This window comes from Typopeltis vanoorti, chromosome 25, assembly GCF_054136105.1.
Source record: "Typopeltis vanoorti isolate ZY-2024b chromosome 25, IOZ_Tvanoo_1.0, whole genome shotgun sequence".
NCBI lineage: Eukaryota > Metazoa > Arthropoda > Arachnida > Uropygi > Thelyphonidae > Typopeltis > Typopeltis vanoorti.
The window spans coordinates 14,536,775-14,552,801 of record NC_143573.1 but is presented as its reverse complement, the minus strand read 5'-3'; the positions used below and the strand labels follow the sequence as shown (position 1 = coordinate 14,552,801).

The window sequence follows — 16,027 nt, the reverse complement described above, 5'->3', positions numbered from 1 at the left end:
GTGATTAGTTACTATTCTGTTGTTTTTTAATTTCTTGCAGAGCTTCATATTCTTTCCTTGAGAGGTTGGTTTTTGGTGGTTTTGTGCCATTACGTCCCATTGTCAGTGGCAATAATTCACCCACATACAAGTTAGTCAAATATTTAGTCAAAGTGATCGCACAGTATACTGGCAATTGGCGGCATGCCTTCACATATAAAAGTCCACTTTAAAGTCAGTATAGAAAATGTCCCGTTTTGATGTCGCCACTATTCACCAACCATAGATAAGATATATTTCTTCCAGATATCTCAGAACAGTTTCAGTACACCATGAACTCAGGTTATATTGTTTGGCAAGGAAAATTCTATAAACAAACAGAGGGGACAGACACGGGTTCTCCATTTTCTCCATCCCTAGACCTTCGAAGAAAAAAGCCTTAACCTCTACCCTGCATAATGTCTGACTATACTACGTAGATGACATGTTCTCCACTTGACCTGGATACGCTCAACATTTTCTTAACACATCTAAATAATCAATAGTCCAGGATCCAGTTTTCTTTAGAAAAGGAAAATAACAATCTCCCATTCTCAAATCAAAAAGGAATTATTATACAGCATATATGCATAAAAATCAAGTTCAGCATTGTAGTATTTACATATTAACAAAATTACAACAGGGTGACACAAATATACAAGATCAAGGCCTATGGTAATACATAATTGGTCAAAATTTAAAGTAATGAATAATATATATGTATAAAAGTTAAGTTAAGCAATACATATTTACATATAAACAAATTTACAAACAAAGACTCAGGCAGATTGTATGATGTTTTTAATTTTGCAAAAAATTAAAAACATCATGCAATCTGCCTGAGTCTGCTAGCATTTCCCTGAGTGTATATGGCTTGGTTAGATAGGTGAAAATTTCATTCCTCTCTCGTGCAAAGTGCTGACACTCCACCAGAATATGACAAATAGTGAGATATGCATTGCATTTTTCCCACATGCGAGGGTCATCAGCCCTCAGTAAATAAGAATGCGTAAGGTGACTGTGACCTATGCGGAGCCTAGCAAGAACCTTCTCCCTTCTCTTTGTACGTTGAATAGAATGCCAGTGCTCAATTTCAGGTTTAATGTCATATAATTTGTTTGTCAACGCTTCCTGCCATGATGACTCCCACTGAGCAATTAGCTTTGATCTTATAAGCTGTCTGTAGTCTGTATATGGTACTGTCAAACAATATGTGGAGAAGGTATGAGCTGATTTAGCAGCTGCAGCCTCATGTCCCTTAATTCTGATATGGCTGGGAATCCAGCAGAACTAAACATCAAAATTAAGGATTTTCATTTTATGAAACAGGTGTAGCACCTCATTAAGTATTGGATGTGGATTATACATAAGAGAGGAGATAGCCTGCAAAGAGCTCAATGAGTCTGTGTAAATTATACACTTTTGGCAGCAGTTTTCTTTTATATGCACAAGTGCAAGCTGAATGGCATGTAACTCTGCTGTATAATTACTACAGTCTGGTGGGATCTGGTTTGAGGTAATAATGTCAGGAAGCACAGACAACAGAGGTATTAGTTCTTGAACTTTCAGTATAGATGGGCAAGAGATCAGCATGTGCTGTTCTGTGTGCATTAAACAATTGCAGGCAGATGGATGATGGAGTAGAAGCTTTCTGTAGCTGACAAAGTGAGAAGTTGCAGGATGGTATGCAAACCTGCCATGGAGGGATGCTGTTATGTTTAGTGTAGGTAATGTTGTCAACATTTATACCAACAGCTTGCACAGTCCCTTTAACACGCATACCAAAAGGATGTATAGCAGTTTGAAATGTGTGATATTGAGATTCCAAGATTCCCAATGCAGAGAAAAGATACTAGCCCATGTAGGATGATCTGAGAGAGATTTTATTTTTAGGGCATAATTAAGAGATAACTGTTTCCATCGAAGTGATAGACCTGGTTCATTTGCTTCAACATAAAGACTTTGAGTGGGTGATGTGCAAAAAGCACCAGTAGCTATCCATATATCCTGAAGATGGATGGAATCCAACCATCACAGGTTACTCTGTCTTGCAGAACCAGAGACTTGGGACCCATAATCCAGCTTTGAACGTATAAGTGCACAATAAAGATGGAGCAATGAACCTTGATCAGCACCCCAATCAGTAGAGAATAAAGTGCAAAGGAGGCTCAAAGTTCTCTTTCACTTTTCTCTAAGTTGACGAATGTGTGCTAGAAATGTAAGTTTTCTGTCAAAGATGAGTCCTAAGAACTTGACTTCTGTAGCTACTGGAATAACAGTATGTCCCATTCTTAATTCAGGATCTGGGTGATGAGTGAGTTTTCGACAGAAATGTACACAGACACTTTATTTCTGTTGAAAACCTAAACCCATTATTAAGAGCCCACAGAGAGAGAGATGATCAATTGCTGAAGTTGTCTTTCAATTACCTTCATGTTACGTGAGTGATAGTAAATTGTGAAGTCATCAACACATATAGCATTGTCTACAGTGGGAGAAAGCTGTTCAATGATTGAGTTAATTTTAATAGCCAAAAGGGTCACACTTAAAACAGAGACTTGGGAAACACCATGTTCTTGATGATATGGTCGAGATAGCATACTTCCCACTCTGACTTCGAAAGTTCACCTGGACTGAAAGTTTTTAATAAATACAGGGAGGTGTTCTTGGAGACCTAGGTTATAGAGGTCTTTTAATATGCCATATCTCCAGGCTGTGTCATAAGCTTTTTCCAATGGCAAAGAAAACTGAAACGAGATGTTCTTGCTTTAGAAATGCATCTCTTATACAAGTTTCTAAACGAACCAAATGGTCTAAAGTTGAATGATGTCTATGGAAACCACATTGTGTACTGGAGAGAAGACTGTTGCTTTCTAAATACTAGAGAAGTCTGGCATTAACCATTTTCTCTAGTATTGCTTACAAAGACAGCTGGTCAGAGCAATGGGTCGATAATTATTTGCTTGTGTAAGATCTTTTCCTGGTTTTGGGATAGCAATGACAACTGACTTATGCCAAGAATTTGAAAACTCTTCCTCTGCAAGTATTCTATTGTATAATAAGAGAGGAAGATCCATAGAAGGTGATGGTAGATGTTTTATCATTTCGTAATGGATGTCATCAGACCCTATGGCACTAGGGTGAGATTGTAGGAGAGCTCTCTTTAGTTCCTCCTTAACAAATGGCTGATTGTATGGCTGAAGAATGTTGGTAGAAAAATTAATCCTTTGTTTCTCTTGCTGCTCCTTCAGTATTAAAAATTCAGGAGAATATGAAGCTGTTGCTGAGATTCTAGCAAAAGTTTCTCCCAAAGTGTCAGCAATAGCTTTGGAATCAGCAATAACCTTTCCATTATGGTCTAAGGTAGATAAACAATGTGTACTATCATGTTGGAGGCTTAATGGATTTTTTTACAATGCTCAAAAAGAATTAAAATAGAATTTAATACTTCCTATATTTCGTCCTAATCACTAGGATATCTACGGGGATTACAAAAACAATTAGTGTAACATGCACACAAAGTCTTACAATACTAAGCCCAACCACGTGGGTGACACTAAAGTCCTATCTAGGTGGAGTGCCCTCTAAGGGCGGTAGTAGGTGGCCTGGAATGTAAGGTGGGACCTCTGGTGATGAGTGTTTCCCAAATCTTCGGAAGCTTAATGCAACAGTATTTATTAAGATTTGGTTGGTTTCTGAGAGCTGCTGCAGCTTCTAAGAAAAGTCTCTCTTTCTTGAATTTGCTGTGGTGAAGCATGGTGGTTTTCTTCCATGATACTCTGTGGGTGGTGTCCAAAACATGGTGTGCCTAGCCTGAATGGCCACAGTTGTGTTTACAGATGTAAGACTTGTGTTCCTCCAGGCAGATGGATGCTGATCTGCCTGTCTGTCCAAAGTACGCCAGCTTAGAAGAACAGGGTACTTTGTAAACTCCAGGCAGAGAGAGAGGAGGGAGCTGATCTTTCGTAGAACGGATAAGGGTAGCAAGTTTGTGGTAGGGCTTATATGCTGTGTGTAGGTTGTACTTTTTTAGTATCTTGGCTATTTTTTCGGATGTGCCGTGGATGTAGGGTATGGTGATAGCATTTTTAAAATCTTGTTGACGAGAAGGACGGGGAATGAGGGAGGAACTGATTATTTTTTTGATACTGTGTTCGCTGTAGCCATTGGAGAGGAAAGTGCTGTGTATGTGGTTAAGCTCAGTAGTAAGGGCGGTTCCACTGGAACAAAGATTGTGGGCTTTCTTGGTAAGAGTTTATCGGAGATAGCCAACAATATCACACTTGACGTAGCCAACATCCTCGCTCATTCTTCGCCTCCAAAAAGTAACTTATCATATACCCAACGCATGGCTCTCCTGAAACTATGCAAAGAAAAAAGTATGGTCATCACCAGAGCGGATAAGGGTAATGCCACAGTCGTTCTTAATACCAGTGAATACAATCGTAAAATGAACATTATCCTCCGTGATCGCGCTACCTACATCCCGCTAGAACATGACCCCACAAAAACACAAGTTAAGAAATTAAAAATCTTACTTAAAAAAAAGTAACCTCCTGGCTCCCTAATGTCACAAAAAAACTTAAACCTTTCCGCTCCCGTCCTCCCCGAATATACGGTTTACCAAAAATCCACAAACCCAATTCCCCACTCAGACCTATAGTAGATGCCACCAATGCACCTTGCTACAGACTGTAAACAGCTGGCCAACTCTCTGACCCGCCCTCACCGGAAGGTCTACTTCCTATATAAAAAACTCGACCCACTTTAAAGCCCTCACAGAAAATTTAACCTTGAATAATGCAGACATATTGTAAGCTTTGATATCTCCTCTTTGTTTACCAATATTCCCTTAACTGACAACTTATCTCTCTTAGAAAACGTTTTTCCCTCTGCCATCTTAGATCTCTTTTCCTTTGCCATTAACTCTGGGTATTTCTCTTGGAAGAACAAAACCTACAAGCAGATAGAGGGAACCGCCATGGGTTCCCCCTCTCAACCCCCATTGCCAATTTCTATATGGAAGATTTTGAAAAACGAGCCATAGACTCAGCCCCACTCAAACCTTCTATCTGGCTAAGATATGTAGATGATGTGTTCTCTATTTGGCCTCATGGCCCAGACACGTTAGACTCAGTCATCTCAATAGCCTACATCCAAGAATCCAGTTTACTATGGAAAAGGAAAAGAACAATTGTTTATCCTTCCTAGACACCTTAGTCACATGCCTGCCTAATGATACACTTGCCTTCACCGTATACAGAAAACCGACACATACAGGCAGATACATTCACAAACTCTCCCATCACCACCCCTCGCAACAATATGGCATCATTAAAACTCTTACCAAGAGAGCCCACAATCTTTGTTCCAGTGGAACCACCCTTACTACTGAGCTTAACCACGTACACAGCACTTTCCTCTCCAATGGCTACAGCGAACACAGTATCAAAAAAATAATCAGTTCCTCCCTCATTCCCCGTCCTTCTCGTCAACAAGATTTTAAAAATGTCATCACCATACCCTACATCCATGGCACATCCGAAAAAATAGCCAAGATACTAAAAAAGTATAACCTACACACAGCATATAAGCCCTACCGCAAACTTGCTACCCTTATCCGTTCTATGAAAGATCAGCTCCCTCCTCTCTCTCTGCCTGGAGCTTACAAAGTACCCTGTTCTTGTAAGCTGGCGTCCTTTGGACAGACAGGCAGATCAGCATCCATCTGCCTGGAGGAACACAAGTCTTACATCTGTAAACACAACTATGGCCATTCAGGCTTGGCTGATCATGTTTTGGACACCACCCACAGAGTATCATGGAAGAAAACCACCATGCTCCACCACAGCAAATTCAAGAAAGAGAGACTTTTCTTAGAAGCAGCAGCAGCAGCAGCTCTCAGAAACCAACCAAATCTTAATAAATACTGTTGCATTAAGCTTCCGAAGATTTGAGAAACACTCATCACCAGAGGTCCCACCTTACATTCCAGGCCACCTACTAACGCCCTTAGAGGGCGCTCCACCTAGATAGGACTTTAGTGTCACCCACGTGGTTGGGCTTAGTATTGTAAGATTTTTGTGTGCATGTTACACTAATTGTTTTTGTAATCCCCGTAGATGTCCTAGTGACTAGGACGAAATATAGGAAGTATTAAATTCTATTTTAATTCTTTTTGAGTGTTGTAAAAAATCCATTAAGCCTCCAACATGATGTCCTCACAGCACTTAAGCCTCTACACACGAATGTGTACTATATCTGCCTTTCATTTTCCAGATTTCATCCCATACGATTTTTGGACTGGTCATTTGATTAATTGATGTAGTAAATTGGATCCATGATTGTTTTTGACTCTGACATCCCATATAACGTGCTTTGGCTCGAGCACGCTTGAAAGCTATTAAGTTTGATGTGGTGGGATATCTACAAAATCTACAAAATATACCCCATGCTCTGTGTTGATCATTTCTGGCTGTCTGACATTCTGGGTTCCACCAAGGTTGGATAGAATGGAAACTGAGACAATGTTTTCGGGATGGAGGCTGTTGCTGCCTGGACAATGCACTCTGTTATATACTTTACCACTTCATTGATAGGTGTTTGACTGATAGTATCAGCATTAAATTTTGAGATGAGAAAAAATATTCCAATCATCCTGGTCCATTTTCCATAAAGGTATTCGTGTGGGCGAACATGGAAGTGATCACTTCCGTACATGTTCTCTTCAACGTCCCATGTGAGCAATGGAAGAATGGAAGGGGAGCAGATTATAAGATCAATTGAAGAATATTTTGGGTAGGCATATGGAAGAAAGTATTAACTTTATTATTTAAAAGGGAGAGGTTATCATTATCAAGGACTCTTTCAATGATTCGACCTCATCTGTTAGTGTTGGCACTACTCTACAGAGTATTGTGACCATTAAAGTCACCTATCAAAAGTATAGGTTCAGGCAGTTGCAAGATATGATTATGAAGATCAATTTCATTTAACTCAGCACGCGGTGGTAAATAAATTGAACATACTGTAACAAGAATTCCCACATAGAGCTGAATCGCTACTGCTTCCAGAGTGGTATTAAGTTGGACATGGTAGAAAGGAATATGACTGCCCGCTAGGATAGCTAGTCCTCCATGAGCAGGATGACCTCGAGTTCTTTCCTTACGTACAACAGTGAAATTCCTAAAGGCACGGTCCTCATTGGGTCTTAAGTATGTTTCCTGTAGACAGAAACAGAAAAGTTTGTGTTTCTGCAACATCTTGATATCATCGATATTCTGGCAAATCCCATGACAGTTCCATTGTAAAAATTTTCCTATTGTCTTGATTTTATTGATTTGTCTGGTTTTCAGTGTTCAAAAACATCGAATGTGTTAGAGTCAGTTGGTAGGTTTAGTTTACTTTCATAGTGGGTACTGAGGTATCCATTTTTTCTGTGCGAGTGTCTGGTGGTTTATCTTTTGAGTGATATCTCCACCATAATTTTTTTGATAGGTGAGTTTTCATCAAATGGGACCATTTTTGAAGTTGTCTCTGGAGTAAGGCCATAAATCTTGTGATTGATACTCTCAACAGAGAAGCACTCGCAATCATAAAGTTCAGATATGGTGAAATTATCAGATGGTGGAACAGACATACATGTTTGAGTTGCTATTGGCACTTTTTAAAATTTTTACTTATTTAGCATAAGAGGATCTCAGAACAGGTGTAATGGTGGCCAACTTTGCATCCTGGTATGTTGTTTTGTTCTGTTTTAATTTTTTTTTTATACCTTTTTCATCTATCCATTTCTGACATGCATGAGAGTAAGCTGGATGATCTCCCTGACAGTTGACACATTTAATGTTTTTTGCACAGCATGATTTGTTATCATGTTCTTTACTACCACATCGGGCACAGGTAGTAGAACCACGACAGGCAGTTTGGGCATGTCCATATCTCTGACATTTAAAGCATCTCAGCAGGTTAGGGATGGATGTACATTCTAACAGGACAGCTGAGATACCCTGCTTTTACAGATGTTCGGAGGCCTAGGTGTATCAAAAGTAAGGATGATGTTCTTGGTTGAAACCAAGTGACCATCCCTACGTATCAGGATGTGCCTCACATCTGTCACTCCTTGATCTTTAAGCTCTGAACATATCTCCTCATCAGGAACATCAAGGAGATCCCATTCTGATATCACTCCTCTACTGGAATTGAGTGTTGTATGAGGTGCTACTACAATCTGTATTCCACCCATTGTCGTTGCTCTCAGTAGTTTCTCGGAATGTTGCTGACACAGTGTTTCCATGAAGATATCACCAGAATGCAATTTCTTAACAGTTTTGGGAGGTCCTGCCAGTCCTTCTAAACCTTTTTTAATAAAGATGGGTGACATTTTCCCAATTGGTTTTTCACTTGTTGCATGAATGATTAAAATGGTTAGTACATTTACATTAGTATTAGATATCTTTTGTTTCTTAAGTCTGTTTCCATATGCTGTATCTATGGTACGAGTACTTGGTTGGGACTTTGTTTGGATCCCTGAAACATTTGAAGATGGATTCATGCTCAAGGAGAGTTTTTGGTTCAGTGTCAGAGCTCCCCACCCACCACGGAGCCACACATGGATGCCCACTACTCGGCAAGCAAAGACTGCACTCAGGAGTGGAATGCCAGGGCTACCCTGGACACTATACCGACACTACAGCAGGTCTAGGATCCCGACCACAGGGTTTAGAGACTTACTGCCACATCGTTGACCCTTGCAGGCAAGTTCACTAGCCAACTGACCCTGGCTGGGCCATCCAGGATCACCCATTTTGCCAAAGCAGGGGCCAAAGTAGTGCAAGACTACCAGGATCCCCTTTCCGGATCGCACCACACGGAAAACACGACGGCAGGGCATTAGATCCCAGTGATGGTGGTCCGGAAAAAAAGGATAGTGAAAAAGACTCAGGAGAAGAAGAGCAAAGAATATAGGAAGAAAAGCAAAGAAAAAGAGGAAGAATGAAAAGGGCCGGTACCATCACTGGGAGGTACCCTCCACCATGAACAGGTGCACTACATGATATCCTGTCAAAACCTTTTGCAAAGTCCATCAGTATCACTGTAAACCCATTACCTTTATTGGGTTTATATGTCAAGTTACTATGATCTACCCTTCACAAAACATGCTGCCCCCATACAGTATCCAATTTCCATCTATCTATTTCTATATTTTGCTCTTGGCCAATTTCTCCAGTTCCTTGACAACAACTCCTGATATGCTGATTGGTTGGGTAACTTGCTACTTATGCAATGGAACTATTTCCCCTCTTTCCATCCCCTTGGAACTAACCCATAGCTAAGACCTATATTAAACAATGTGGTGAAAGGCAACAACAATTTCCTAGCACCTTCACCTAACTTAAACTGGTATATCATCTAATCCCATAGCTGTATTCACATCAAGACTCTGTAATATGTTATGTACTTCCATTTCATTTACTTCAGTTCCCATATAAGCCCTTTGCCTCTCTCATTCCTGCAATATCATCACTGGATGATATACTCTTGCAAAGTGTTCACTTAGTAATTCTACTTTTTTTGATGGATTCAGTTACCTCCCTACCATCAGCACTCATAAAATCATCATTCTGCTATAAACATTCTTCCTTTTACTTGCAGGATATTGAAAGAACTCTTTGGGATTATTATCTTTGGCCTGCATTGTGAATGCCCTTTCATACTCTGCTTTTTGCCTTTCTTACCGCACTGGTTATCCTTCTGTCCTGTGCTTTGTACTGCTCATGTGCCTGCTGGTCACCTTTCTCCTTGAATTCCCTCCATTTTTTTTTTTTTCCCAGCTCAATGGCCATATTCATCCATTTAACTCCCACTTGATTCACTCTCTTGACCCTAGGTATCTTCTTCTTATTGTGCTATCTTCTATCGAAGGTCAGCGACCATCTTGGCAAACAAACTGCGCTCTTGTGCTAATCTGAGCAGTTGTGCACTGCTCTTTCCTGTCCACGTCTTGATGTTGTCAAACCATGATATTCTTTTTCTTCCTCTAGTTCCTTTGCCATCAATTCTTCCTACCAAAATAGTTTGTAGAAGTTGGTATTTGCTGTTTCTCATGATGTGTCCAAGATATGATGTTTTTCGTTTCTTGATTATTTGTACAAGATGTTTAGCTTTGCCAATGGATTTTAAGACATCTTCATTGGTAATTTTTTCTGTCCATGATATCTTTAGCATTCTTCTGTATAGCCACATCACAAAGGCTTCGATTTTCTTGATGGTTGTCGCCTTCAATGTCCATGTTTCAACTCCACAGAGCAGAATAGACCACACGTAACATTTCAGCATTCGGCATCTGACTTCCATGTTTAGGTCTTTATTGCAGAATAGTGTTCTCATTTTCATGAAGGACTGCCGTGCAACTTCAATCCTTGTCTTTATATCTATTTCTGGATCCCACCGTTCATTAAGCCAGCAACCAAGATATTTATATCTTGACACTTGATCAATATTTTTCCCATTGAGTGTCAGTTTCATTGATGAGGCTGGATGTTTGCTGATGATCATGTATTTTGTCTTGTTGATGTTTATATTTATTCCCATTCTTTGGCTTTCTATGTATACTCTGTCAACGAGTTTTTGGAGATCCATAATGTTATCTGCAATTAGCACGGTGTCATCTGCATATCGTAGGTTGTTAACAATCTTTCCATTTATTGTGATTCCCTCTGGACATTCTTCCAATGCTTTTTTAAAGATTACCTCTGCATATATGTTGAACAGGAGTGGTGAGAGCACACATCCTTGTCTCACTCCTCTTTTGATGTTAATATCACTGGTGGTAATGTTGTCTAATTGAACGGTAGCTGACTGATTCCAATACAGATTTGTTATTAGTCTTATGTCTTGTTCGTCTAGCCTTATTTGTTGAAGGATTTCTATTAAGTTGGTGTGTCTGACTTTGTCGAATGCTTTTTCAAAATCTATGAAACACATAAAGACAGATTTCTATTTTTCTATGCATTTTTGTATCAATATTTGGGTACAGAAAAGGGCCTCTCTAGTACCAAAACCATTCCGAAAGCCGAATTGTGTTTCACTTAGAGTTTCTTCAGTTTTTCTATAAATGCGATTCTGAATTACTTTCAAAAATATTTTTAATGTTTGGCTCATTACCAATATGTCGGAAGTACCACAGGAATTCGCTTTGGGTTTCTTTGGGATAGTGATAAATGTAGATTTGAGCCAATCTGATGGAAATTCATCACTTTCATATATTTCATTAAATAGTTTTTCAAGAAGTTTGATGTTATCTGGTTCTATTAATTTTAAAAATTCTGTTTGCACACCATCTGGTCCACTGGCTTTTCCTGTTTTACTTGTTCGTATAGCATTCTCTATTTCGCATTTCATGATTGCTGGTCCTTGAATGTTATCTTTTATATTTATAGGCTTCTGTCTAGTATCATTGAAAAGTTCTGTTACATATTTTATCCAAATCTGTGCTTTATTCTCTTTTTATAGAACTATTTTTCCATTTTCGTCTCTTAGAGACACTATTTGCTTTTTCCTCAGTTTTCCGGAAATTTCGTTGATTTTCTTATACAGATTGAAATTATCATGTTTCTTCTGAAGCAGTTCAATTTCAGTACATAAATTTTTCATCCAATTTTTCTTGGCTTCTTTTATTTTTTTCTTGATGATGTTATGTGTTTCTGTATACCTGGCTAGGTCTTTGTTTTTGTACATTCTTCTTGTATCAATAAGAGAAAGAATCTCATCTGTCATCCATTCCTGTTGTTTTATATTATTCACATAACCTACTTCTTCAATACTTGTTGTTACGATGGCATTCTTTAAGCTATTCCAAAGAGATTCCACATTTTTATTTTCTACTTTGTTAATCTGTTGTAATCGCAGGTTAAGCTGTGTCTTGGCACTTTTATTTATGTTCGGGTCTTTCAGTTTTTCTACATCAATTTTCTTTTTCTTCTTTTGTGATTTTTTAGCTGATTTTAATCTAAGACGTACTTCTGCAACTATGGGATTGTGGTCTGATGAGATATCTGCTCCAGGATAAGTCTTTGCACTCTTTATACTACTGTGGAATCTTTTATTTATCAGTATATAATCAATTTGATTTCTGACAATATTATGTTGGTTATCTTGAGGCGATTTCCAAGTGTACAGTCTTCTTGGTGGAAATTTAAACCAGGTATTTGCTATTGTTAGATCTTCTTCCTGACAGAATTGGACTAGGCGATCTCCTCTGTCATTTCTGGTGCCTAAGCCATGTTCGCCAACAATTTCTCCATCACCCCCTCTTCCCACTTTTGCATTGAAGTCACCCATCACTATGTTTATATCATGTTTCTTTGTTAGGTTTTTAATCTTTTTTAGGTGTTCATAAAACTCTTCAACATCTTCTTCACTTTTGTCAGCTGTGGGTGCATAAGCTTGGATGATATTTATGTTAACAGGGTTTCCCTTAAGTTGTAACAGCATTATCCTTTCAGAAAATGGAATCCAATTTATTACTGATTTATTGATTTCTTCATCTACTATTACAGCTACACCATGTCGATGTTTGTTCTCATCATTCCCAGAGTAATACATTGTCATATTATCTTGTTGACACTTTCCAGATCCTAGCCATCTTGTCTCGCAAATTCCCAAAATCCGGATGCCCAACCTCTTCATTTCTCTTGTGGCATTTCTTAATTTGCCAGCTTCATACAGAGTTCTGACATTCCAAGTTGCAATTTTAAAAGTGGACACCATTTTGAGCCCAGAGATTCTTCGCACCCCTGTCCCATTTAAGGGATACTGGGAACTTGGGGCCAATTGTAAGGGTTTGTTCGGCATGGTGGTTGTTCTGGAGATAAGGCAGAGCAGTAGTTTCTCCGTTTGCTTTCTGCTCTCCGCAGTATTACAGATGCACACAATATAATCATATTGCCATCTGCAAATCTCTGATCACAAGTTTTTCCATCATCATTTGGCTTCAACCTTGTGTCAGGACTGACAATGCTGCTTCCCAATGTCAGGGGCGGTGACCCCAGCAGGTACTTATTTAATGGCAGCACTACTCGCCATGTCACCGAGTTGTCATTGGGCTTTGTGAGGTTTTAAGTGAGATAGAGTTGCCACTTCTGCTCCCCCACGCCCTGATAGCTCAGTCGCTGTTGGTCCACGGCTGCTTATTCACCAGATTGCTCTGCTTATATCGCAGCTAACCTCCATATCTGAAGGCTGTTCCCCGATTCACCACCTGGGGACGCACCCGGTAGTAGTCATCTCTGCCCCGGGATCCTAGGTATGCAGTCTGCAATTACTTTCCTCAAACACTCCTTTACCACTTCCCATGTACTATCAACATCCAGTCCTCAGTTTCATATGACATGGCACTTATCCAAGCAATCTCCTAATCTTGTCATGCTTAACAGCCCTGTAATTCCACATACTATTATTATTATTACGCGACATCTCCAGAGAGTCCAAAGACTCATCAAGGGAGGGTACTTACTCTACAACTCTCCGTCTCCACCACTCAATCTGCCAACTACAGCAAACTTCATCATCTACACTAATGCTATCTACTGCCCACCACCACTACTAGTATTTTCACAGAATCACAAATCACAAACATTCATGGCCATGGCAGGATTTGAACTTGCAGCATTTTGTTATCAGATACATTCAACACTTGTCCAACCAGGCCAGCAATATATATCCCCTCTTAAATGAAAATTCCACACATTTAGCCACCTCCAGGTCACGACCATATGATCACTCTCACCAATTGGTGGCAATGTGGTCATATTGGTTACAAACAAATTCTCAGATGCAATTACTAGATTGAGCACTCTCAAACTTCAATGAGGGGAGAGACAAAGAGATGGTTATAGAGCATGTTCTAACCTGTCACCATGAGATATGGCTCAATCCATTGCTTTACTCAGTACGAGTGGATGCATGTTTAAATATAGATATTTTCTTACCCTCAGTCAGAAAATGTTGGAGTGCAAGAGTGAATAGCAAGTTAACATCAAGTTTCTTGTGAAACTGAAGAAATCCATGGCAAAAATTTTTCAATTATTGACTGAGGCTTACGGTGAAGAGTGTCTCGTGCATGCATTTTTGAATGGCACAAACGATTTTCGGAAGGCAGAGAAAGCATGAAAGATGATGATCGCCCAGGCTGCCCACACACAGCAGGTACTGATGAAAACATAAAAAAGTGCGAGATGTGATTCGAAAAGACAGAAGGTTGGGTGTTCGAGCTGTAGCTGAGAAAGTTCATCTGGACAAGGAAAGTGTTCGACGCACTTTAATGCAAGAATTGAACATGAAAAAGGTTTGTGCAAAATGCTTCCAAAAATGTTGTCAGATGAATATAAAAAACGTGGCAAGGAACTGTGTTTGGACCTTTTGCAACACATTAAAGATGAACCAGATTTGTTGAATTCAGTAATTAATTGTGATGAAACTTGGATATTTATGTATGATCCAGAAACTAAGTGGCAATCAATGCAGTGGAAGTCAGCAACATCTCCAAGACTAAAAAAAAGCGCGCATGAGTCGTTCAAAGTTCACAGCTATGTTGATTGTTTTCTTTGATATCTAGGGTATTTTAATGGCAGAGTGGGCTCCCAGCGGCCAGACGGTAAACCAGCAGTATTATCATGAAGTCTTGATGAAATTGCACGAACATGTGAGAAGGAAACGGCCAGAATTGTGGAGAAACAGATTTTGCACCAAGACAACATGCTAGCACACAATGCTTTGTGTGTAAAACAGTTTTTAGCTAATCACAACATCACTATGCTTGAGCATCCACCCTATTCAGCAGACCTAGCTCCCTGTGACTTCTACTTCTTCCCAAAGATTGTCAGTACTCAAAAAAACCCATTTTTGTCAGTAGAAGATATGAAAGCAAAAACGATGGAGATCTTCAACAGCCTTTCAGAAAATTATCTGCAGAATTGCTTTGAGCATTGGCAGCATCATATGCAGCTGTGTGTCAACTCAGAAGAGAACTATTTTGAAGGAGATCATAGTTGATTTTCTCAATTGGATAAATAAAAAGTGATACAGGCACAGTCTTGTTTTTTCTGTGTCAGACCTTGTATTCCATCACATGCTGTCTCAGGTAATAATTCTTTATTTAGTAACTGCATAAATTCCATTTCCTTCCTCTTATGTGTCCTCTCCTTCTTCCAATCTATGTTCCCACAGTTGAAATCTCCATAACAGTTACCCGTCCTCCACTCATTAAGCTTTGCTAATGCATACTATCCTCATCATCTTTTCTATCCCTTGGTCTATGGAAGCATCCAACTGTTAATTTGTTCTGCTATTAAATAAATGATTAATACATTTTCATGATTTAAAGATGAATAAACTCATAAAATTTATTTCATATGTTTATTCATCTTTAAATCTTGTAAGATGAATTTTTGCAAAGCCTATATATAGTTATGTGAATCCACACACAAAAGGTTAAAATGTATAGTATATTAGCATTAGTATAATGGGTGGGCCAAAGGCTATATAATATGAAAACCTTTCTCTAGAGATTATCTGTAGAGATGAGATCATAATTTACTGCACAAGCATAGTAAACTGATAGAGATCAAAGTAATGGTTTGTTATAGTGAGTGGCTGGATTTACTATATTGGTGTTTGCATCAAGAGTTTGGTGTCAAAATAAAATGAAATTTAGTATTACTTTCAAGCCTCTATGAGTCTAAAGGCTCATTGAGGATAGTCAAAAATGTTTAGCTTAATATTAAAAACAAAAACTTCTAACAATTACTTGCCTAACTGGATATTTCTGATCCACAGCGACTGTGGAGAACCCTTCACTAATTTTTCAAAGTAAACTCCACTAAAACCACTTGAAAAACAAGCTGCAAGTACTGCCATTAGCCCAATAAACTGTGATGATGTTGAGTGTTCTAAATATGGTGAAGTTTCTTTTGAAGAATTTTCATCTGCAGGCAGCTAGAATAGTAAA

The 16,027-nt window shown here is 39.0% G+C and overlaps 1 protein-coding gene across 5 annotated transcripts in view; it reads right to left on the bottom strand.

The window, feature by feature from the left end:
- The window catches only part of LOC150092565 (UDP-N-acetylglucosamine transporter-like), a 216,092-nt gene that overhangs the window by 91,211 nt on the left and 108,854 nt on the right, over positions 1-16,027 (bottom strand). For all 5 annotated transcript variants that reach the window (XM_090414319.1, XM_090414322.1, XM_090414323.1 and 2 more), the window contains exon 5: positions 15,831-16,014. In XM_090414319.1, the coding sequence (XP_090270445.1) occupies positions 15,831-16,014 (184 nt within the window). The remainder of the gene's footprint in view (positions 1-15,830; positions 16,015-16,027) is intronic.